This window comes from Oncorhynchus tshawytscha, linkage group LG10 (genome assembly GCF_018296145.1).
Source record: "Oncorhynchus tshawytscha isolate Ot180627B linkage group LG10, Otsh_v2.0, whole genome shotgun sequence".
NCBI classification, from domain to species: Eukaryota; Metazoa; Chordata; class Actinopteri; order Salmoniformes; family Salmonidae; genus Oncorhynchus; species Oncorhynchus tshawytscha.
Window position 1 is genome coordinate 69,219,292 of NC_056438.1, and position 25,624 is coordinate 69,244,915.

Sequence of the window (25,624 nt, forward strand, 5' to 3'; positions counted from 1 at the left end):
GTCCATTGTTCCTGCAGGGGGAAAACATGAAAAACACCCAACCCCCCTCAGACACAGAACCACAGTTATGCGGAGAGTGTGTGTAGTTATTGCTGTGTGTGTGTGTGTGTGTGTGTGTGTGTGTGTGTGTGTGTGTGTGTGTGTAGAGTTTTTTACTGCAAGGGCTTTTCTGCGGGATAGTTGGCAGGCTGGCAGGTAGGAACAATGCGAGCGACTGGCATGTGATGGAATCAGCAGATGGTGTACGCTCGTCAAACCGTTCCCCCATTTGTGTTTTTCTGTTCCCTCAGAAGTTGTTAGAGAAGTTGTTACAAGTCGTCAGTTCTCTAGCGTGTGCGTATGTGTCGGTATTGTGTTTGTGTGTGTCGGTGTGTGTGTTTCTGTTGGTGTGTGTTGGTGTTGGTGTGTGTGTGTGTTGGTGTGTGTGGTGCCTACCCTTTCTCTACTTCTGATTGTCTCTTGCCGCCATGCCTCTCTTACTTAAAGAGTTGTGAAGAGACAAACGACACCCCAGGCTTTGGTCGGATGCCAGATCCCCTTCATTTTCGATAGTTATTTGTTTGTGTTTTTATTAAGAAGTTGTCGAAGACTGGTGAGAAGTTGAATTAGGGGCTAGGCCATCTGTTTAAAAGTCTTGTGGTTTTTAGACTGTATAATGTCTCAGAGAAGTTATATCTGCTGCAGGAGCCATGAGAGATACTTCTCAAGGATTTGTACATTAACTCCAATCAACAGTCAAGCTTATCAATCTAACCTCCTCTAGCACTAACCTGATTGGACAAGGACACCCTGAATAACTCACGAGCCAGAAGGGGAACAGGAAGTCTTAGTCTATGTCTGGAGGTGACAGGTAAATTAGCATCTGAAAGCCTATTCAGCATCCTCTCTCTCTCTCTCTCTCTCGCTCGCTCTCTCTCTCTCACTCTCTCGCTCTCTCACTCTCTCACTCTCTTTAGAAAGGATAGCTTGAGTAAAATACATGAAGTCTTTCTTTCTTTAATGTCTCTCTTACAAAATGATTGAGAGGGAGAGAGGTATTGACCTGCTCTGTAAAAAAAAGAGAGAGCGGGAGAGAGAAGGTGGGGTGGGGGTGGGGGTGGGGGGGGTGAAATGTGTTTGTAATGGAAATTTACGGGAGGAACACTTTTTAGTCTGTCTAATAGAGGAAGTGAGGTGTCTCTGTCAAGGCAGGCATTCTCTACATAATAGCATCTGGTGTGGGTGTGTGTGTGTTTGAGGAGGCTCTTTTAAGACATCAGCATCTGTTACAAGGCCTTAGGATATTCTTCAAAGTTAATGACAGAAAGGAAGCAACAAGAAGAGAACAATCTGAACACTGTCACTTAGAATACCTATGTGAAAATGCTGTTCGTTGACTACAGCTCAGCGTTCAGCAACATTGTCCTCTCCAAGCTCGTCACCAAGCTTAGGACCCTGGGACTGAAAACCTTCCTTTGCAACTGCATCTTGGACTTCCTGACGGGCCTACCCCATGTGGTGAGGGAAGGCAACATCACCTCCGCTACACTGACACTCAACACGGGGGACCCACAGGGGTGTGTGCTTAGTTCCCTCGTGTACTCCCTGTTCATCCACGATTGCATGGCCACACACGACTCCAACACCATCATCAAGTTTGCTTACGACTCAACGGCCTGATCACCAGCAATGATGAGACAGCCTACAGGGAGGAGGTCAGTGACCTGGCAGTGTGTTGCTGGGACAACAATCTCTCCCCCAATGTCAGTAAGACCAAGGAGCTGATGGTGAACTATAGGAAACAGGGCGAACACGCCCCCATCCACATCGACGGGGCTGCAGTGGAGCGGGTTGAGAGCTTTAAGTTCCTCGTGTCCAAAACGCTAAAATGGTCCACTCATATGCACACAGTCGTGAAGAAGGCTTGGCATGGCAACAGCACCACCATCAAGCATTTCTCAACGGCTGGCCATGCCTTCCTCCTGGCTACTCCAACCTCGGCCAACAGCTCCGCCACTTTCATATCGTCTGAGATCCCCAAGGATTGGAAAGCTGCCGCAGTCATCCCCCTCTTCAAAGGGGGAGACACCCTGGACCCAAACTGTTACAGACCTATATCCATCCTGCCCTGCCTATCTAAGGTCTTTGAAAGCCAAGTCAACAAACAGATCACTGACCATCTCGAATCCCACCGTACCTTCTCCTCTGTGCAATCTGGTTTCCGAGCCGGTCACGGGTGCAGCTCAAGGTACTAAACGATATTATAACCGCCATCGATAAAAGACTGTGCAGCCGTCTTCATCGACCTGGCCAAGGCTTTCGACTCTGTCAATAGCCATATTCTTATCAGTAGCCTCGGTTTTTCTAATGACTGCCTTGCCTGGTTCACCAACTACTTTGAAGACAGAGTTCAGTGTGTCAAATCGGAGGGCATGTTGTCCGGTCCTCTGGCAGTCTCTATGGGGGTGCCACAGGGTTCAATTCTCGGGCCGACTCTTTTCTCTGTATATGCTGCTATTGCTGCGGGCGATTCCCTGATCCACCTCTACGCAGACGACACCATTCTATATACTTTCGGCCCGTCATTGGACACTGTGCTATCTAACCTCCAAACAAGCTTCAATGCCATACAACACTCCTTCCGTGGCCTCCAACTGCTCTTAAACGCTAGTAAAACCAAATGCATGCTTTTCAACCATTCGCTGCCTGCACCCGCACGCCCGACTAGCATCATTACCCTGGATGGTTCTGACCTTGAATATGTGGACATCTATAAGTACCTAGGTGTCTGGCTAGACTGTAAACTCTCCTTCAAGACTCATATCAAACATATCCAATCTAAAATCAAATCTAGAGTCGGCTTTCTATTCCGCAACAAAGCCTCCTTCACTCACGCCGCCAAGCTTACCCTAGTAAAACTGACTATCCTACCGATCCTCGACTTCGGCGATGTCATCTACAAAATAGCTTCCAATACTCTACTCAGCAAACTGGATGCAGTTTATCACAGTGTCATCCGTTTTGTTACTAAAGCACCTTATACCACCCACCACTGCGACCTGTATGCTCTAGTCGGCTGGCCCTCGTTACATATTCCTCGCCAGACCCACTGGCTCCAGGTCATCTACATGTCCATGCTAGGTAAAGCTCTGCCTTATCTCAGTTCACTGGTCACGATGGCAACACCCACCCATAGCACGCGCTCCAGCAGGTGTATCTCACTTATCATCCCTAAAGCCAACACCTCATTTGGCCGCCTTTCCTTCCAGTTCTCTGCTGCCTGTGACTGGAACAAATTGCAAAAATCGCTGAAGTTGGAGACTTTTATCTCCCTCACCAACTTTAAATATCTGCTATCTGAGCAGCTAACCGATCGCTGCAGCTATACATAGTCCATCGGTAAATAGCCCACCCAATTTACCTACCTCATCCCCATACTGTTTTTATTTATTTACCTTTCTGCTCTTTTGCACACCAGCATCTCTACCTGCACATGACCATCTGATCATTTATGTGTTAATCTGCAAAATTGTAATTATACGCCTACCTCCTCATGCCTTTTGCACACAATGTATATAGACTATTTGTTTATTTTTCTACTGTGTTTATTGACATGTTTATTGTTTACTCCATGTGTAACTCTGTGTTGTTGTCTGTTCACACTGCTATGCTTTATCTTGGTCAGGTCGCAGTTGTAAATGAGAACTTGTTCTCAACTAGCCTACCTGGTTAAATAAAGGTGAAATAAAAAAAATTATAAAAAAATATAACAATTTCATGGCGCTACAGAGGGTGGTGCAGACACCCCAGTACATCACTGGGGCCATCTCCCTGCCATCCAGGACCTCTATAGCAGGTGGTGTGAAAGGAAGGCCCAGAAAAGTGTTAAAGACGCCAGCCACCCAAGCCATAGACTGTTCCCTCTGCTTCCGCACATCAAGAGGTATCGGTGCACTAAACAGCTTCTATCCCCAAGCCATAAGACTGCTAAACAGCTAACAAAATGGCTACACAGACTATCTGACTTGACCCTTTTAGTTATATTTGTATTTTCTATTCACACTCACAGGACTCTACACACTCACACATACTGGCACTCCAACACACACATAACATGCAAACACATTTATATTGACTCTACACACACTCACATACAATCATCCTATACACTGCTGCTACTCTGTTTATCATATATCCTGATGCCTAGTCACCTTAACCATACACATATCTACAACCATCACTCCAGTATCCCTGTCTCCTTACCCCTATACATATCTACCTCTATCACTCCAGTATCCCTGTCTCCTTACCCCTATACATATCTACCTCTATCACTCCAGTATCCCTGTCTCCTTACCCCTATACATATCTACCTCTATCACTCCAGTATCCCTGTCTCCTTACTCCTATACATATCTACCTCCATCACTCCAGTATCCCTGTCTCCTTACCCCTATACATATCTACCTCTATCACTCCAGTATCCCTGTCTCCTTACCCCTATACATATCTACCTCTATCACTCTAGTATCCCTGTCTCCTTACACCTATACATATCTACCTCTATCACTCCAGTATCCCTGTCTCCTTACCCCTACACATATCTACCTCTATCACTCCAGTATCCCTGTCTCCTTACCCCTATACATATCTACCTCTATCACTCCAGTATCCCTGTCTCCTTACCCCTATACATATCTACAACCATCACTCCAGTATCCCTGTCACCGTACCCCTATACATATCTACCTCCATCACTCCAGTATCCCTGTCTCCTTACCCCTATACATATCTACCTCTATCACTCCAGTATCCCTGAGACCGTGTAGGAAGTAGAAAGGGAAACTAGAACAGATGGTAAACAAAGAGAGAGAGATGAAAGTGAAGGAGGAGAAAGAGAGAGGGAGAAGGTAATTGAAGCACAGATGAAAGGCTTCTCATTGGAGGGAGTTTATAATTTTTTCAGCTCAGCTCATCCACCACCCACCTGGGAGATGCATACCCCAGCAGCCATTTTCTGCCAGAATTCTCCCCACACAGGCAGTTTCCTGGTCCTCTATGCCAGAAAATGCCAAGTCCTGTTTGTTGGGAGGTGAATGGTAGCCATTGTGTGCCTTCCGCAAGCAGTTTCCTGGCTCGTAGGTGTTCTCAATGCCAGAAGACTCTGGTCTAGTTTGCTGGCTGGAGAAACTGTGTTTTGAGGAGAGGTTAGTGACAAACACACACATAGAGAGAGAGAGAGAGAGAGAGGTCTGTGGCAGAAAGGTTAGTACCAGGCAGTTTTTGGTGTAATAGCACTAATGATGATTATGAGCCAGAAGAGTCTGTTTTGGAGTGGCCATTCAAAGGCCTTCTAAAGGGGCAGCTGCTAAATGTCTGTGCATGTCTTTGTGTGTGTGCGTGTGCGTGCTCTTGCGTGTGTGTGTATTTACTGGCAGCTTGCGGCTCTTTGAACCAATATGGGTGTGTGTGTGTGTGTGTGCGTGTGTGTGTGCGTGTGTGCGTGTGCGTGCTCTTGCATGTGTGTGTATTTACTGGCAGCTTGCGGCTCTTTGAACCAATATGGGTGAGCTTTGGGCTATATGATACTGCTTTGTCTGCAAAAACCCTACGAACTAACTAGCTCACAAACAAGCTAGCAGTCGCTGGTATCATAATGATACCTTGCCCAGATGTTCTAAAAGGACTAACTATAGCCTATAAAGATGAAAGAGGAAAGCATGTGTGTGTGTGTGTGTGTGTGTGTGTGTGTGTGTGTGTGTGTGTGTGTGTGTGTGTGCGTGTGCGTGTGCGTGTGCGTGCGCGTGCGTGCACGTGCGCGAGTACGTGCGCGTGCGCGTGTGTGTGTGTGTGTGTGTGTGTGTGCGTGTGCGTGTGCGTGCGTGCGTGTTGATCTGACATCTTAGTGATTTGAGAATTAAACACATGTTTTGTGCTCTTGGATATGAACAAATGTGGACACGTGGCTACATGCAGCTCTCACTTTGATCTGAGAACAAACTCATAATAATCACGACCACTCATGCTGTAAACAAAGTCCAGTTCAAAGTGAATTGCACAGATCCATATATGGCAATGGTCTATTTGCATATAGGCCTACTGCAGCTCTGATTGGTTATGCTGCAACAGTCTGTGTAGAGTACAGGATGAGTCGTGCATATCAATAGAATCCTACTCTGTTGGGTTCTGCCTACAACAAAATCTTTTGCATAGTTTGTTTTGTTTCGGTATGTTACATTGAAAGTGGCTACTATTGTGTTGATTTGATCACAATTCCCACAAAGGGAAAAGTTGATAGTGTTAATTAAGGTGGAAAACTCTAGAGTTGAGTGAAGTTCAATCTTGTGCTTCTCTGTGCAGGCTGATATTTCTTCTGAACGGCAGTCCCAGGGAGCTGCGCCCCTCACCCACACTCAGCTTAGAGGGATCATTGGTCGTAACACACTCTCACCAAACCCATGGTGTGTTTTCTTGCCCTGAGTTTGTGACCTACTCATACTGTGGTGTGTAGTTTAGTTTATTAGACATGAAAACACACTTCCCTCAATGATGATGAAAACAGGTCACCCCTCCACTAAACATGCTTTCCCTTGCCTCTCTCTTCTCCTCTATGCTCATACTTCCCCTCTCCTCTCCCTCTGCCCCTCGTCTTGTCTGGCTCTCCACTTAGTCTAATGAATTGGTATTAAGTTAATGTTTCAAAACATGTTTTAATGAAACACAGACAGATTTATATACCATAACTCTATTGTTAATAATTCCCCCTTCCTAATAATTACCTCTGGCATAGTAAATCTTTTTCTAAAGCGGTCAGGAGAGTTTTTGGCTGGATGCCAGATGGTGGGAGGGAGAGAGAAGGAAGGGAGGAGAGGGAAGGAAGGAGATGGTGGGAAAGGGGAGAGAGAAGGGAGGGAGAGGGAGAGAGACAAAGATGGAAGGAGGAAGAGAAAAGGAAGGAAGTAGGGAAAGAGAAGGAAGGAGGTAGAGGAAGAGAGAGACGGAAGAAAGGAGAGATGGGGAGAGGAGAGAAATGGAGAGATAATGAATGTGGGAGGGAGAAGGAACAAGTGATGGGGATAGGAGAGGAAGGAGAGAGGGAGAGATAATGAAGGTGGAAGAGGGGAGAGAGAAGGAAAGAGAGAGGTGAAGGGATAGAGAAGGACGAAGGATGAAGGGATAGAGAAGGACGGGAGGGGAGAGAGAAGGAAGAAGGGATATCTAACAATACACAACAATACACACAGATCTAAAAGTAAAAGAATGGAATTAAGAAATATAGAAACCCAGAGTTATGCAGTTTAAATGACTAAATATTATAGAAATATAATGTTTATCAGATGGTGTTTTCAAGCTTAGTTTGGGCATGACATTGTTTCTAATTCATCTTAATTACATTTAATCTAATAGCTTCATATTAAATGGGATATCTGTTATTGTGAGTGATGATGAGACACAGCGGGTCTGTGGTGTGTGTGTGTGTGTGTGTGTGTGTGTGTGTGTGTGTGTGTGTGTGTGTGTGTGTGTGTGTGTGAGTGAGTGAGTGAGTGAGTGAGTGAGTGAGTGAGTGAGTGAGTGAGTGAGTGAGTGAGTGAGTGAGTGAGTGAGTGAGTGAGTGAGTGAGTGAGTGAGTGAGTGTGTGTGTGTGTGTGTGTGGGTGAGTGAGTGTATGTGTCTGTTTGTGTGTGTCTCTCTGTGTGTTTGTGTGTATGTCTCTCTCTCTCTCTCTCTGTGTGTCTCTGTGTGTGTGTGTGTGTGTGTTAGTCTCTGATTAACATTCCCATTAAGGACCCACTCCCACTGATTATGAGTGGGAGGGAGAGCAAAAGAAGGGGGAGGGAGAAAGATGGCGAGAGCGAGAGACAAAGGGATAGAGAGAGCGAGAAACCATGTTCACAGGTCCATCCTATTAGCAGTACAGTATGTCACACAGGCGATGTGATTACAGATTGTCTGATCTCCTCTCGACACAGTCTCTCATCCATACTAATGATTACTGAGGTGTGTGTACACTTGCATATGTGTGTGTGTGTGTGTGTGTGTGTGTGTGTGTGTGTGTGTGTGTGTGTGTGTGTGTGTGTGTGTGTGTGTGTGTGTGTGTGTGTGTGTGTGTGTGTGTGTGCATGTGCGTGTGTGTGTGCGCGTCCGTACCTTTATGTGTGTCAGAAGGATGAGTCAAGGCAGTAGAAGGCAACAGGCAGTGTCCCAGGGAGATAGGGGCTGTGTCTGGGTGTCACAGGGGAGATTAGTGTGGTGAGTACAGTCTGGACCACCAGGTCACAGCTCACCATACACCTCCTGTGGAGAGAGACTATGATAAGAACAAACACAGACCCACGTCTGTCTGTCTGTCTGTCTGTCTGTCTGTCTGTCTGTCTGCCTGCCAGCCCACCTGCCCGCCCGTCCGTCTGTCCGTCTGTCTGTCTGTCTGTATGTCTGTCTGCTTCACACACCTGCTAACAGAGACACAGGTCAGACTGGGGTTTACACTGTAACAACAGCAGGATTTTCGAGAGCATTTTTGTCTTTTTTCTACTTCTCTTTCTCTTCTCTTTCTCTCTTTATGACCCTCCTTTTTGTCTTTGATTGTTATTGTCATGAAATACTAACAGAAAGGAAGAGCCCTAAACTTCTTTACAATGTTTTCAATGTTTTAGCTGTGTTTTACATTATCAGACACTGGTCATTATGTCTTGGCCTTTTGAGAGCGATGTTGACTGAAGCAGAGTGGTTACAACACTATTCAACTGGAACTCAAATAGACAGTTGGTTAAGATGTACAAACACATCAAGAACACACAGTTAAGTACTACTCAGGGTAAAGAGTTCAAGTGGATGAGAAAAAGACATTCAGATGTTATGGTAAAGTATTGGCAGAAGTGTATGATTGTGTGTGCGTGTTTGTGTGTGTATGCTTGTATGTGTGTTTGTGTTTATTTGTGTGTGCGTGCGTGTGTGTTTGTGTGTGTTTGTGTGTGTATGCGTGTGTGTGTGTGTGCATGTGTGTGTGTGTGTGTGTGTTGACCCCCTCCACTAGTTCTGTTCTCCCTGAGTATATCAATTTCTCCTTCTACGATCTGAGGTCTTGCACTAATCTTGTCATATAAAACACATTGAATGGTACAGCTTGCTTCTAAACAGCCTTTATTAGCTGTGAAAGCAACACTGGTTAAGATACGGCCAACGTTACACAGAAGACACACACACACAGCAACTTCATTTGAATTTGAGCTCTCTCCCAGATACATACAGTGCCTTGCAAATGTGTTCAGGCCCCTTGGATTTCTTCACATCTTGCATTTCTTCACAATCAACACAAAATACTATATAATGTCATTTTAATATAAATACTAAAATACTAAAATATGTTTGTTACATAAGTATTCAGCCCCTTTTGTTTAGACACGCCTTAATTAGTTTAGGAGTAAAATGTGGCTTAACAAATCCCATAATAAGTTACATGGACTCACTCTGTGTGAAAGAATAGGGGTTGACATTATTTTTTTATGACTAACACTTCCTCTGTCTTGCATGCATACAACATTTGTAAGATTCCTGAGTCAAGTATTGAATTTCAAGGACAGATACAACAACAAAGACCAGCGAGCTTTTCCGAAAGCCTCATAAAGAAGGGCAGTGATTGGTAGATGGATAACAATAACAAATCAGAAATATCTCTGAACATGGTCAAGTTAATAATGATGTTGTGAGTTGTGTATTAAACCACCCAGACACATCAAAAATGCAGTCGTCCTTCTGAACTGAACTGCAGGACAGAAATAAACTGCTCAGGGAGGTCACCATTAGGTCATTGGTGATTTTTAAAGGTTCAATGGCTGTGAAGGGAGAAAACTGAGGATGGATCAACAACATTATAGTGGCTCCACAATAATGACCTAAATGAAAAGAAGAATACAATTATACAGAACAGACATATTCCAAAACATGCCTCTTGTATGCAACAAGGCACTAAAGTAATATTTCACATAACAAAAAGACACAGCAAAGGAATAACATTTTTGGCCTAATTGCAAACCCTTATTTTGGGGGCAAGTCCAGGACAACACATCACTGAGTAACTGCCTCCATATTTTCAAGCAAGGTTGTGGCTGCATCATGGTATGGGTATGCTTGTCATAGGCAAATACATGGGATAAAAAGACATGGGATGGAGCTAAGGACAGGCAAAATCCTAGAGGAAAACCTGGATCAGTCTGCTTTACACCAGAGACTGAGGAATTCACCCTTCAGCAGAACAATACCGTACAACACAAGGCAAAATAAACACTGGAGTGCTTACCAAGAAGACAGTTTTGACATAAATCTGCTTGAAAATCTATGGCAAGACTTACAAGTTGCTGTCTAGCCATGATCACCAACATCTTGACAGAGCTTGAAGAACTTTGAAAAGAATAATATGCAAATGTTGCACAATCCAGGTGTGCAAAGTTCTTATAGAAATAACCTAGAAGACTCCCAGCTGTAATTTATGCCAAAGGTGTTTCTAACATGTATTATAAACCGGGTAGTTTGGATAATGGATGCTGATTGGTTAAAACAGCTGTGTGTATGTGAGACCGTATACCATGACTATGATGTTTCGCATTTTCACCTTACTATAATTTCTCCTTTTCACATCAATAAAGTCACTACATCAACAATAGTTCGACATGCCGATGTAGAAAAGAGGAGTTTAGATGAATTTGAGAGAAACCGAAATGAAAAGAACATTGTGAAACAAACAAATTGGGGACTTACCTGCTTCACTGACTGGTGTGTAGAAGGGGAACATTGTGAGTTTGGGAATACAACAAAAACGGAGCTGAAGTCATTCTATGGGACTTTTATGGTGCAGTGAGAAACATGAATGGAGCTGGTTTGAACCGACATATCAACGACCCCCCTCTCAGTCTGGCATGGAGTATACAGAAGGACACCGAATTCACAACGAGCAGCAATGCGTCTGTTGGCGTAATTAGAAAGTTTAGGGGCGTGACAAAGCTGCCCCCCAGTGAATGGATACGTGGTATGTAACTGATAGCTAGCTAGTTAAATCATTCTAATGTACTCTGACAATATAACCAGTCGTTTAGTAGGCTAACTATTAGATAACTTTATTTTGGCTTATATGTTTCAGGTACACAAAAGAGCTGATGGGAGTGAGCTCCCTCTCAACAATGCTGCCAAAGTCCTGCAAAATAGCTCTCTAGTTGCAGATTTACACAAACCACTGCCTCCGAACCACCACGATCCAACTTTATTCCCATTTTGTAACAATAAAATTTGAAGAAATCCAAGGGGTCTGAATACTTTTGCAAGGCACTGTATTGGACAGTTGATTGATCTGTGTGGGTGTTCTTTGCTCTTAGTTTGAAGGATATTTCCATATTTACACCCATTACTCTCCTCTTTTTTTTTAACTTTCCCGCTCTTTGAAGCTCTATAGCTATTTTCTTTTCTTTTCTTTCAAAGCGGAAGCTTTTGTCGTCTGATCACTCCCTCTCTCTCCTCTTCTCTTTTCTCTCTCCCATTTTCCTCTTGGCAGCTTTCCTAAAGACAGTCTTTCAGAGCACTTCTCTCTCCTGTAGTGTGCGTGATTTTCCCAGTGTGTCGATCACACAGACAAGAGAACCTGAGTCAGCCATTAAAGCTACCGTCAAAACCCTGTAGTAGATAGTCCTGCAGCAGCTACTCTCTCTCTCTCTTCCTCTCTCTCTCTCGCTCTCTCGCTCTCTCGCTCTCTCTCTCCCTGCCTTTATTGTACAATTTTATTCTCTCACCCTTGGTGTCCTTCATTCTCTTTGTTATCTCTCTCCCTACCTCTCCCTCCTTCATCTGAATGCTTGTGAGTTAGTATGCAGTGTCGGACCCCCGCCGTGTCACTTCCAGCCTGTCAGCAAAGCCTCTATTCGCTTCCAGCCACTCACACTACACAGAGTTCTGAAGATAGGGACCAAGAAGACAGGGATAGACAGAGAGAGAGATAGACACCACAGCAGCAAGATGTGTGACCTTTTGCCACAAGGGAAACCAGTGGACACAAACACCATTGTAAATACAACCTATATTTATCTGTTTATTTATTTTCCCTTTCATACTTCAACTATTTGCACATTGTTACAACACTGTACATAAGCAATAATAACATTTTAATTGTTTATATTCCTTTAAAAATTTGTGAGTGTAATGTTTACTGTTAATTTTTAATTGTTTATTTCCCTTGTTTATGACCTGTCTATTTCAATTGGCAAAGTAAACATATGTTTCCCATGTCAATAAAGCCATTTTCATTTAATTTAATTTAATTGATAGAGAGAGAGAGAGAGAGAGAGAGCGAGAGAGTGAGAGAGAGGGAGGAAGAGAGAGAGAGAGAGACGGTAGAGGGGGTTGGGAGAAGAGAGGAGACAACAAGTGAGAGAGAGAGTTAGGGAAAGAGGAGAAGACAAAGAAAATGTAGCATGGGCTATGTAGCGACAGAGGGAGAGAACAAAAAATAAATATAGAGGCGGCAGAGAGTAAGAAGTACAGAGAGAGAGAGAAATTTGGGGGTGGGGAAGATAATATATGGATGGAGTACTATGAAGGTGGAACGTAGCTAGCCGAATGAAAAATGGGTCTCGAGTGACAGAGTATTATATTAAAAAGTTAATTGATATGCAAATGAAGAGCGTGTGGCTTTTGGAGGACAGGAATATCCTGTTGTCCTCAGTGGACTGGAACAGAGGAGGGAGAAGTGTATGTGTGTGCGCGTGTGCGTGTTTGAGAGAGAGAGACTTACTTACTTACTGACTTTATAGTCCCCATGGGGACATTGTGTTGCAGTGTCATGTACACGTTTAAAGTGGCGTTTAAATACCAAACCAAATGGACAACACAACTTTGAGTGACAAAGAGACAGAGAGAGGCCTGTGCGTGAGAGAAACTGAGGTGTGCGAGAGATTGCTCTCGAGACTATTCAGGTATTTTGAGTTTTTAACAAAACCTTCTCTATACTAGCTTATTGTGAACTTCCCTTTATGTTTTGTTGCTATGTAACTTGGGGACCATAAAGTCACTCTGGGACCTAAGCAATGCTGTGCGTGCATGCGTGTGATTTTAGAGGTGTCTTTCAGCGGTAATGAATCTTGACACTTAGATCTGTAGAGGCAAAATGAGGCACACAATTAACATGGAAATGTGCACCCCTCTTAGAGACCCCCATTTACACAGACACACACACACACACGCACACCTGAAGTGAATGGGGAAGTGTTTCATCAGTGGGTGGTTTGTCCCTTGCGGCAGTTGCACTGGAGTGTTTGTGTATTCCTGATTTCTTAATTTCATTTTTTTTATTATTATTTGTGTACTGACATTTTACTGCACTGTTAGGAGCTAGTAACACAAGCATTTCGCTGCACCCGCTATTACATCTGATAAACTGTATAGACTGTGATCGTTAGCATTAGGAAAAAATCTAATTTCTTGCCTGGACCTTGCTCGACATCCATAAAGTGACCATTAGACTTGCCACCTTTCCAGCTGAATACGTTTGTAGGGGCAACAGTGTCTCTCTCACACACACACACACACACACACACATACAATCGGAATCAAATCAAAGTTTATTGCAGTTTGTAGGGGAACCAACAATGTGCTACCTTTTTGTAGCATTTCTGACAATGCTAATATATTTTTCAGCCAAAGCTCAGAGTTCTAACACCGGGTCGAGCAACTTGGTTGATCAGCAGCATTACAGCTGCACCAGGCTGCCAGTCATAAGAAGTGGATGAGAACAAACCTAGGCTACTGTAGAAACTAGCTATATTGTGGTATTCAATCTGAGGTTAATCATTAAATGCAAACAGATACTGTATTTTGATTAGCTAGGTAGCTAGCTAGCTAATGTTAACTAACGTTAGCTTGCTTGTCCAAAGTCCAGCAACTAGCTTCTGTAGCTAGCTAATACCAGAAAATGCAAAAGAAAGGTAGCTAGCTATATTTGGTTATAGAATGTTTTTACACAAATTACTTCAGCCATTAGATAGCTAGCTAGAGCTGGACAACAGCAGCTGACCTCGACCCAGAACCTAGCTAATGTTAGCTCACATCCGAATGCCAGTCCTACATTTTTCAACAAAGCATAGCTAGCTAGCTGCATCAATTCAAAACTAGCCTGAGCCAAGTTGCCAACAACCGGCTGTTCTGGTTTTCAGGGATACAGCTATTTTCAACCTAGCTTCCTCTTCAGCTGAAAACCGGATGTGGGAACTCTGCTCAAGGGTTTATTTTATGCTTGCTATTTTAGGTTAGTGCAAAACTAACACCAAACTTTGGGCAAATTGTCACGCTGTTATCTTACAATGTATGCAATGGGATTTTGAAAAACTAGCTAGTTACTCCATAGTCCAAGCTACGGTAAGAGCTAGCCACATTTCAGGGTCAGACAGGACACAACTCAAACTGGAGCTGAGAAAACAAATTGCTAGCAAATATTACATATAAACAGTTCCTTGGTAGTCCACTGCCTGCCTGGTGCAAATGCATGCTTGCTAGCATCAGGAGAAAAATGCTAACATCCATAATACATTACTTACCTGTCTTCTTGACATTTGAATCAAAATGTTTGCTGATCAACAGTTCCAAACCAACAACTTTTTCATTTAACCATCTTGATTGTATCTACAGCTACGATCTGGATGCTGGACTAGTCTTTGTGTTGGATATTTGTCACCAACTCTGCCGTGCACGGCCATTCCGGTGGCGCAGCTCTAGGGGTGGGGGAGGGAGCTAATGCCCCCCTTAACCCGGATTGTATAAATGTATAGGATGCATAGCTCAGAAGTCAATGTTTTAAAACCGTTTTCTTTCAATGGGATTTTAGTAATATTTTACAACGTAAGTGTGCTGCCATCCTGTTATAAGGTAACAAATTATTTTATTACAATGGTTCAATTGGATTTTCATTGTGTTCAATGGTGTTATTTGCCCCCTAGTGGATGTTTCTGGTACTTAGAAAGACTACGCAAACAGGAAGTAGAGAATTTGTTCTGCACACATAAAAGCAGCTACAAACAACGCTACGGTGCAGGTCTTTCAATGTAGTTATTTCTTGTCACGCTTCAGCCTTGGAAAATATTTGTTTGTAAGTTCGATTCAAGCATTTAGCTAATGATGATAATCTTGTTATTGATAGAGTTGCTTATTTATCAATGTTGGTTGCATTAACTCACAAATTGCAATGCCTTTCATGTATGTCGTTAGCTGTATTACTTTGCTCGTGCATCATGCAAACGAATTGTAAAATATACAATACTGTAGTTTGTTACTGTTTCTAGTGTAATATGCTTTGTTATTCTACATAGATGGTTGTACATTATTAGAGTAATGAAAGGAGCCAATTACCATATGGTTAACAATTAGCTATATGGTTTGGCATCATGCCAGATGCATGGTACCTTAGCGCGTGCTTTGTATTTATGCAACTTCAAATGTTTAATGTACAGCTACAGTATGTCGGTGTGAATTGAATACTAAAGTATATTCTTTTCTGTATTTTGCAGTTTCACAACATAAACGTTTTCAATATATTCATTCAAGAAAAGTCACGCCTTGGGAGTTTTATTGAAGACTTAGTTGTTAGCTAGTTTTGTCTAGTTTTGCATGGGAACGCAACTCAAGGGCAGAATAGTAAGACTGTTGCAATCAATTGAGCTATTCGCCTTCTGAAAATTTCAGAGAGTGACTTTTCACTATCAATTCTAAGTTCTATGTATACTTTAATAGTACGTCCAAAATGTATTTGAGCTATTAGAGGGCAACAGCCAACAGTCCAGGGTTTAACCAGCAATCCTTGCAGTTATGCAAGCACACCACCTGTGCCATTAAGGCTCAGACCTTTTGGCAGAGCCTGAATTAAAGTTTACAATAGCACTGCCAATGAAAGACCTTTGGTTGCGAAAACATTTCTCTAGCTTTGCCTGTGGAAATGTTGTATAATGCACCTTTAACAGAAAATCCCCTTTCCAGTGTAAAAAACACCATGAAGGAAATTCACATGAGCACCACCATGCCTACTCCACCCATGTTCTACCAAGGTTTTTCAGCACACAGCTTTGACCTACTAAAGAAGCTATGTTGGTCTATGTACTTCAAACAATGTGTATGCAGGTTGCTTAGGATTGTGTGTTTTTCTCCCTGCCTCTCCCTCTCTCACCCCAGTCCCAGACATAGACAGTATCCCCTAAAGGGCCCATTTTAGGCTGAGTTATTCCACCTGTTCAACTGTGTAAAAACACAGGGATTAGGCACTGAACTACTGTCATATTAACTGAGGCTAACAAGACCTCATTCCTCCTCATCACCTCTAATTCCTCTCCTCTTTTTCTCTCTCACTCATTTTACTCTCCCTTTCACTCCTTTTCCCAGGTCCAGAATCAATTCGAGGAAGCGTACATACAGTATTATACAGAGCCATGAGTTCATGGAACTCCCTTCCATCTTATATAGAGCAAGTGAACAGCAAGCCTGGTTTAAAAATACAAATAAAGCAACACCTCACGGCATAACGCCTCTCCCCATGTGACCTACTTGTTGTGTGTATGTTCTGACATGTGACCTACTTGTTGTGTGTATGTTCTGACATGTGACCTACGTGTTGTGTGTATGTACTGACATGTGACCTACTGGTTGTGTATATGTACTGACATGTGACCTACTGGTTGTGTATATGTACTGACATGTGACCTACTGGTTGTGTGTATGTTCTGACATGTGACCTACTGGTTGTGTATATGTACTGACATGTGACCTACGTGTTGTGTGTATGTTCTGACATGTGACCTACGTGTTGTGTGTATGTACTGACATGTGACCTACGTGTTGTGTGTATGTACTGACATGTGACCTACGTGTTGTGTGTATGTACTGACATGTGACCTACTGGTTGTGTATATGTACTGACATGTGACCTACTGTGTTGTGTGTATGTTCTGACATGTGACCTACTGTGTTGTGTGTATGTACTGACATGTGACCTACTTGTTGTGTGTATGTACTGACATGTGACCTACTTGTTGTGTATATGTACTGACATGTGACCTACTTGTTGTGTGTATGTACTGACATGTGACCTACGTGTTGTGTGTATGTACTGACATGTGACCTACTGTTGTGTGTATGTACTGACATGTGACCTACGTGTTGTGTGTATGTACTGACATGTGACCTACTGGTTGTGTATATGTACTGACATGTGACCTACTTGTTGTGTGTATGTTCTGACATGTGACCTACGTGTTGTGTGTATGTACTGACATGTGACCTACTGGTTGTGTATATGTACTGACATGTGACCTACTGGTTGTGTGTATGTACTGACATGTGACCTTCGTGTTGTGTGTATGTACTGACATGTGACCTACCGTTGTTTATATGTACTGACATGTGACCTACTTGTTTGTGTGTATGTACTGACATGTGACCTACTGGTTGTGTATATGTACTGACATGTGACCTACTGGTTGTGTATATGTACTGACATGTGACCTACTTGTTGTGTATATGTACTGACATGTGACCTACTGGTTGTGTATATGTACTGACATGTGACCTACTTGTTGTGTATATGTACTGACATGTGACCTACTGGTTGTGTATATGTACTGACATGTGACCTACTGGTTGTGTATATGTACTGACATGTGACCTACTGTTGTTTATATGTACTGACATGTGACCTACTTGTTGTGTGTATGTACTGACATATGACCTACTGGTTGTGTATATGTACTGACATGTGACCTACTGGTTGTGTATATGTACTGACATGTGACCTACTTGTTGTGTGTATGTACTGACATGTGACCTACTGGTTGTTTATATGTACTGACATGTGACCTACTGGTTGTGTGTATGTACTGACATGTGACCCACTTGTTGTGTGTATGTACTGACATGTGACCTACTGGTTGTGTATATGTACTGACATGTGACCTACTTGTTGTGTGTATGTACTGACATGTGACCTACTGGTTGTGTAAATGTAACATGTGACCTAAAGGTCTTTGTATGTACTGAATGTGACCTTTGGTTGTGTGTATGTACTGACATGTGACCTAATGGTTGTGTGTATATACTGACATGTGACCTACTGGTTGTGTGTATGTACTGAAATGTGACCTACTGGTTGTGTGTATGTACTGACATGTGACCTACTGGTTGTGTGTATGTACTGACATGTGACCTACTGGTTGTGTGTATGTACTGACATGTGACCTACTGGTTGTGTGTATGTACTGACATGTGACCTACTGGTTGTGTGTATGTACTGACATGTGACCTACTGGTTGTGTGTATGTACTGACATGTATGTGTAACTTAAATGTAAATTGTAAAGTCTTTGATCTGTAATGTATTTTTCGTTGTGTGTCGGACCCCAGTAAGAATAGCTGTTGACATTGGCGTCGGCTAATGGGGATCCTAATAAATAAAATAAAATACAATTCCCTAGTAGCCTTATCCCTTTCCCCTGTTTCGCTGGTAGACAGGTTCTTTCTCTCCCCATCTATAGCAGGTGCTTGTCCTATCCCTCTCCCCATCTATAGCAGGTGCTTGTCCTATCCCTCTCCCCATCTATAGCAGGTGCTTGTCCTATCCCTCTCCCCATCTATAGCAGGTGCTTGTCCTATCCCTCTCCCCCGTCTATAGCAGGTGCTTGTCCTATCCTTCTCTCCGTCTATAGCAGGTGCTTGTCCTATCCCTCTCTCCATCTATAGCAGGTGCTTGTCCTATCCCTCTCTCCATCTATAGCAGGTGCTTGTCCTATCCCCCTCCCCATCTATAGCAGGTGCTTGTCCTATCCCTCTCCCCATCTATAGCTGGTGCTTGTTCTATCCCTCGCCCCTTCTATAGCTGGTGCTTGTCCTATCCCTCTCCCCTTCTATAGCTGGTGCTTGTCCTATCCCTCTCCCCTTCTATAGCTGGTGCTTGTCCTATCCCTCTCCCCATCTATAGCAGGTGCTTGTCCTATCCCTCTCCCCATCTATAGCTGGTGCTTGTCCTATCCCTCTCCCCATCTATAGCAGGTGCTTGTCCTATCCCTCTCCCCATCTATAGCAGGTGCTTGTTCTATCCCTCTCCCCATCTATAGCAGGTGCTTGTTCTATCCCTTTCCCCATATATAGCTGGTGCTTGTCCTATCCCTCTCCCCATCTATAGCAGGTGCTTGTCCTATCTCTCCCTCCATCTATAGCAGGTGCTTGTCCTATCCCTCCCTCCATCTATAGCAGGCACTTGTCCAATCCCTCCCTCCATCTCTAGTAGGCGCTTGTCCAATCCCTTTCCCCATCTATAGCAGGTGCTTGTCCTATCCCTCTCCCCATCTATAGCAGGTGCGTGTCCTATCCCTCTCCGCATCTATAGCAGGTGCTAGTCCTTTCTCTCCCCCCATCTATAGCAGGTGCTTGTCCTATCCCTCTCCCCATCTGTAGCAGGTGCTTGTCCTATCCCTCTCCCCATCTATAGCAGGTGCTTGTCCTATCCCCCTCCCCATCTATAGCAGGTGCTTGTCCTATCCCTCTCCCCATCCTTATCAAGTGCTTGTCCTATCCCTCTCCCCATCTATATCAAGTGCTTGTCCTATCCCTCTCCCCATCTATATCAAGTGCTTGTCCTATCCCTCTCCCCATCTATATCAAATGCTTGTCCTATCCCTCCCCCATCTATATCAAGTGCTTGTCCTATCCCTCTCCCCATCTATATCAAGTGCTTGTCCTATCCCTCCCCCATCTATATCAAGTGCTTGTCCTATCCCTCTCCCCATCTATATCAAGTGCTTTTCCTATCCCTCTCCCCATCTATATCAAGTGCTTGTCCTATCCCTCTCCCCATCTATATCAAGTGCTTGTCCTATCCCTCTCCCCATCTATATCAAGTGCTTGTCCTATCCCTCTCCCCATCTATATCAAGTGCTTGTCCTATCCCTCTCCCCATCTATATCAAGTGCTTGTCCTATCCCTCTCCCCATCTATATCAAGTGCTTGTCCTATCCCTCTCCCCATCTATATCAAGTGCTTGTCCTATCCCTCTCCCCATCTATATCAAGTGCTTGTCCTATCCCTCTCCCCATCTATATCAAGTGCTTGTCCTATCCCTCTCCCCATCTATAGTTTGTGTCAAAATGTAAAAGAGGTTGATCACAGCTCTTGGAACTGATTCCAAACCAATTATAATCAGAATGTCTTTCAGATGTACTGGGCCCTGCTTAGGATGTAAAAGATGGAGGGGCTTTCTTTTCTAGATAAACATCCCTTCGTAAGTCTTCATAATGAGAAGAGATGATAGGAGAGAGGGGAGGAGTGGAGAGGGGGAATGAAGAGATAGCAAGTGAAGAGAGAAGAGGAAACGATGGTTTGAAGGAAAAGAGCAGAGGAAATGAAAGGAAAAGATCATAGAGGAGAGCAAAGAAGAAGGGAGAAGAGGAGCCAAGAAAGAAACCATTTATGTTCTGTTTTAGTACCTGACGATGTGAAAATTGATTTTACGCCTTTATGTATTGGGCTAAAACCTTCATGCTGTATTTAAGTGAGCGTTAAATGTAATGGTGTTTTGTGTGAATTGGCTTATTAAATGAGCTGTTTTCCTACTGAAGTTTTACAGAGCGGAGAAAAGCTAATATTAACCCCTCTGCCCCCAACCCCGACCCAACCTCTCACAAAGAGTGGCGCTTTTTAAACAGAGCAAGTCTAACACTTCCTCACAGCTGGGCTGATCAATCGATTGATGGTTGTTATTGATTGCTGGATTGATCGGCTCTGCAGTGTGTGTGTGTGTGTGTGTGTGTGTGTGTGTGTGTGTGTGTGTGTGTGTGTGTGTGTGTGTGTGTGTGTGTGTGTGTGTACGTGGTACCCAATGGAGGTTTAGGCAGAGACATTTAATGACCACAAGGGTTGATAGAAGAGTTAAAGAGATGGTTTGTAGGAATACATGGTAATGTATGGACCTCTAATTAAAGGGGATGACTACAGCCTGGAGGGTGCCAACACACACACACACAGAGACACTTAAGAACAAACTTTGCTCCTGCATATAGAGACCAGAGAGAGAGGTGGATAGAGGGTTGGAGAAGGGGGAGAAAAATAGGAGAATATTCGTAGACTTTCAAATACCCTCAGCTGTTCAATGTGTGCCATGTTTCTTACACTGAAATTAAAAGTTGGTGTGCATACGCACTCACACAACACACACACACCATGATGTCATTAACCAGTTGGTGTGCATACGCACTCACACAACACACACACACCATGATGTCATTAACCAGTTGGTGTGCATACGCACTCACACAACACACACACACCATGATGTCATTAACCAGTTGGTGTGCATACGCACTCACACAACACACACACACCATGATGTCATTAACCAGTTGGTGTGCATACGCACTCACACAACACACACACACAACACAAAGTATACACACTAGACACACAACTCTCACACCTGCACAAGCACACACACACACACCATGATGTCATTAACCAGTTGGTGTGCATACGCACTCACACAACACACACACACAACACAAAGTATACACACTAGACACACAACTCTCACACCTGCACAAGCACACACACACACACCATGATGTCATTAACCAGTTGGTGTGCATACGCACTCACACAACACACACACACCATGATGTCATTAACCAGTTGGTGTGCATACGCACTCACACAACACACAGTATACACACTAGACACACAACTCTCACACCTGCACAAGCACACACACACACACAAACCATGATGTCATTAACCAGTTGGTGTGTTTTGTTCCTCAGACACTGTGGGTACATCAAAGCCAAGCAGGACCCTGACGAAGAGAAGCTTCAGTTTCAACATGGAAGAGGTACACAGTATGCACACACACACACACACAACACACTCTCAAATATACAGTAGAGGAAGGATATCTCTTTCAGAGGCGGCCAAAGAAGCATTTCTTCAGAGTCGTGTGAAACCTTCCATAATGGGTTGTTTATGATATTTTTATGAAGAAGCTGTTTGTGTTTGCTGAATGCCCCGCATGTTTTCTTTGCCAAGCATCACATATACACACACACACACACACACAAACAGAGTACACTCTTTCGATGTGTCACATGTTATTGTTACATTTACATAAACAGAAAGTGATTCAGACGATTGCAATCCATCAAACAGGAAGACACCTTTTTCTCTGTACGTGGGAAAATCAGGATAAATATACTCTGCCTCAGCTCTAACATTCAAAACATTTGCTAGACCACACAGAAGCAGTTTACATTCTCAGAGAATCACTGTCACCGTCATAAGATGCTCAAGTTTACTTCAACTCAAACAACTAAATAACTTGTACAATTTTTTTCTGAGAAGCAACTATACAAGTGTTGTTGTGAGTCGTAAACAAAAACAATTCTGAGAGGCAATGTAGTGTGATATTGAACTCTCAAGGATTCGGCAGCCATTTCCGTACCTTTAATTACGTTGGAGTTGAACGCATTTGTTGTACTGCTTTCTTCGTGTGTTGTACCGCTTTGTACAGGAAAGTTATTGAGATCTATCTCCCTCTTTGTTTTTGCCTCCAGTCAAACTTCCTGGCAGTAAGATATATATCCATCCACACACCTATGAGGACCCTAACCAGGCAGTCAGAGACTTTGCCAAAGAGATTGATGCTTCCAGCATCAGCATAGAGAGAGTCATCGGAGCGGGTGAGTGATCCCTGAGTGGCCCTTACCTAGATCCTTGTGGGACACCAATGGTGCAGTCAAGAGCAGTCTGATTATTAATCAATCACGCAGACACTTTGAAATGGGCATTTTACATTCAATGTGTAATGTGGGAGAGTTTGCGGAGTTGAGTGTGATTACTAATGCTGTATACACTGAGGATACCAAACATTAGGAACACCTTCTTAATATTGAGTTGCACCCCTTTTGCCCTCAGAACAGACTCAATTCATTGGGTCATGGACTCTACAAGGTGTCAAAAGAATTCCACAGGGATGCTGACCCATGTTGACTCAAATGCTTCCCACAGTTGTCAAGTTGGCTGGAAGTGCTTTGGGTGGTGGACCATTCTTGATACACACAGGAAACTGTTGACTGTGAAAAACCCAGCAGCGTTGCAGTTCTTGACACAACATGGTGCACCTGGCACCTAATACCGTACCCCATTCAAAGGCACTTAAATCTTTTGTCTTGCCCATTCATCCTCGGAATGGCACACATGCACAATCCTTGTCTCAATTTTCTCAAAGCTTAAAAATCCTTTTTCAAACTGTCACCTCCCCTTCCTCTACACTGATTGAAGTGGATTTAACAAGTGACATCAATAAGGGATCATATCTTTCACCTGGATTCACCTGGTCAGTCTATGTCATGGAAAGAGCAGGTGTTCTTAATGTTTTGTTCACTCAGTGTATGTGTGTATTGAAAATGAGTTTTGGAGCTGTGTGGTTATTTATACTGTGGGTATCTGTGTGCGTTGTAGGTGAGTTTGGGGAGGTGTGTAGTGGTTGTCTTCGACTCCAGGGGAAGAGGGAGATCTACGTGGCCATAAAGAGTCTGAAGGCAGGATACGCTGACAAACAGAGGCGGGACTTCCTCTCTGAGGCCAGCATCATGGGACAGTTCGACCACCCAAACATCATCAGACTGGAGGGTGTGGTCACACGATGTGAGTGATTGACAGCTACTTTGACTAATCTAAGCAGAGATTGTCCATCACCACACAGTATTTCACCTATTCCTTTAGATATGACTATTGTTTGTTTTGGATCATGTATTGTGTGTGCATGTATGTGTGTAACGTACCTATGTGTGAGAGAGACAGCTGTGCTCTTAATGAGAATCAGACCTGACCCTCGACCAGGTAGAGGCTCCAGTTACCATGGCAGCCCATGCTGTTGATGTGTCTGTTTGTGTGTGTGTATACGTGTAGGTACAAGGGGCACATGTTTACTAGTGCTTGTTATTACATTAGAGAAAGAGTGTTTGGATGTGATAGGTGATTTAGAAAAGACAGAACACACAGAGACACAGGCACAGGATTGAACAACCTTCCTAACAGATCACTATCACCATCACTGTCACTCCATCCTCTCTCTCTCTCTCTCTCTCTCTCTCTCTCTCTCTCCCTCCATCCCTCGCTCCCTCCCTCTCTCTCGATTTCTCTCTCTCAAAACATGCTTGTATCATTTCCAAACACTTAGCTCAGCACAGTATTTATTTACAATGCATCACTTACTTGGCTTAATGGTGTATCTTCTGTCTGCACTGACATTCTGTAGGACGGTAACTTATCAATATATATATATGAATGTCACTAAATATAAATGCCCAACCTCTCCACCATGTCTCCCCATGTCTCCAACCCAGTCTCCCCCAGTCTCCCCCAGTCTCCCCATGTCTACAGCCCAGTATCCCCCAGTCTCCCCCAGTCTCACCCCATGTCTTCAACCCAGTCTCCCCAGTCTCCCCCAGTCTCCTACCAGTCTCCCCATGTCTCCAACCCAGTCTCCCCCAATCTCCCCATGTCTCCAACTCAGTCTCCCCATGTCTCCCCATGTCTCCAACCCAGTCTCCCCATGTCTCCAACCCAGTCTCCCCATGTCTCCCCATGTCTCCAACCCAGTCTCCCCAGTCTCACCCATGTCTCCAACCCAGTCTCCCCATGTCTCCAACCTAGTCTCCCCATGTCTCCAACCCAGTCTCCCCACAGTCTCCCCATGTCTACAACCCAGTCTCCCCCAGTCTCCCCCAGTCTCCCCATGTCTACAACCCAGTCTCCCCCAGTCTCCCCATGTTTCCAACCCAGTCTCCCCATGTCTCCAACCCAGTCTCCCCATGTTTCCAACCCAGTCACCCCAGTCTCCCCCATGTCTCCAACCCAGTCTCCCCATGTCTCCAACTCAGTCTCCCCATGTCTCCCCATGTCTCCAACCCAGTCTCCCCATGTCTCCAACCCAGTCTCCCCAGTCTCACCCATGTCTCCAACCCAGTCTCCCCAGTCTCACCCATGTCTCCAACCCAGTCTCCCCATGTCTCCAACCTAGTCTCCCCATGTCTCCAACCCAGTCACCCCCATGTCTCCACCATGTCTCCAACCCAGTCTCCCCATGTCTCCAACCCAGTCTCCCCATGTCTCCAACCCAGTCTCCCCAGTCTCCCCCCCCAGTCTCCCCGTCTCCCCCCCAGTCTCCCCATGTCTCCAACCCAGTCTCCCCATGTCTCCCCATGTCTCTAACCCAGTCTCCCCAGTCTCCCCATGTCTCTACCCAGTCTCCCCCGTCTCCCCATGTCTCCACCCAGTCTCCCCCAGTCTCCCCATGTCTCCACCCCAGTCTCCCCCAGTCTCCCCCAGTCTCCCCCCAGTCTCCCCCATGTCTCCAACCCAGTCTCCCCCATCTCTCCACCATGTCTCCCCCAGTCTCCCCCATGTCTCCAACCAAGTCTCCCAATGTCTCCACCCCAGTCTCCCCCATGTCTCCCCCAGTCTCCCCCCATGTCTCCAACCCAGTCTCCCCATGTCTCCAACCCAGTCTCCCCATGTCTCCCCAACAGTCTCCCCATGTCTCCAACCCAGTCTCCCCCATGTCTCCAACCCAGTCTCCACCATGTCTC

General features: G+C 44.4%; 1 protein-coding gene across 3 annotated transcripts in view; it reads left to right on the forward strand.

The window, feature by feature from the left end:
* Positions 1–25,624, forward strand: part of LOC112260805 (ephrin type-A receptor 3-like) — a 206,049-nt gene that overhangs the window by 131,995 nt on the left and 48,430 nt on the right. For 2 of the 3 annotated variants that reach the window (XM_042328930.1, XM_024436155.2), the window contains exons 11-13: positions 21,800–21,867; positions 22,586–22,711; positions 23,493–23,678. In XM_042328930.1, coding sequence (XP_042184864.1) covers positions 21,800–21,867; positions 22,586–22,711; positions 23,493–23,678 — 380 coding nt within the window. Of the gene's footprint in view, positions 1–16,383; positions 16,562–21,799; positions 21,868–22,585; positions 22,712–23,492; positions 23,679–25,624 lie in introns of those variants that run through there. The other variant, XM_042328931.1, reaches the window with a different exon arrangement.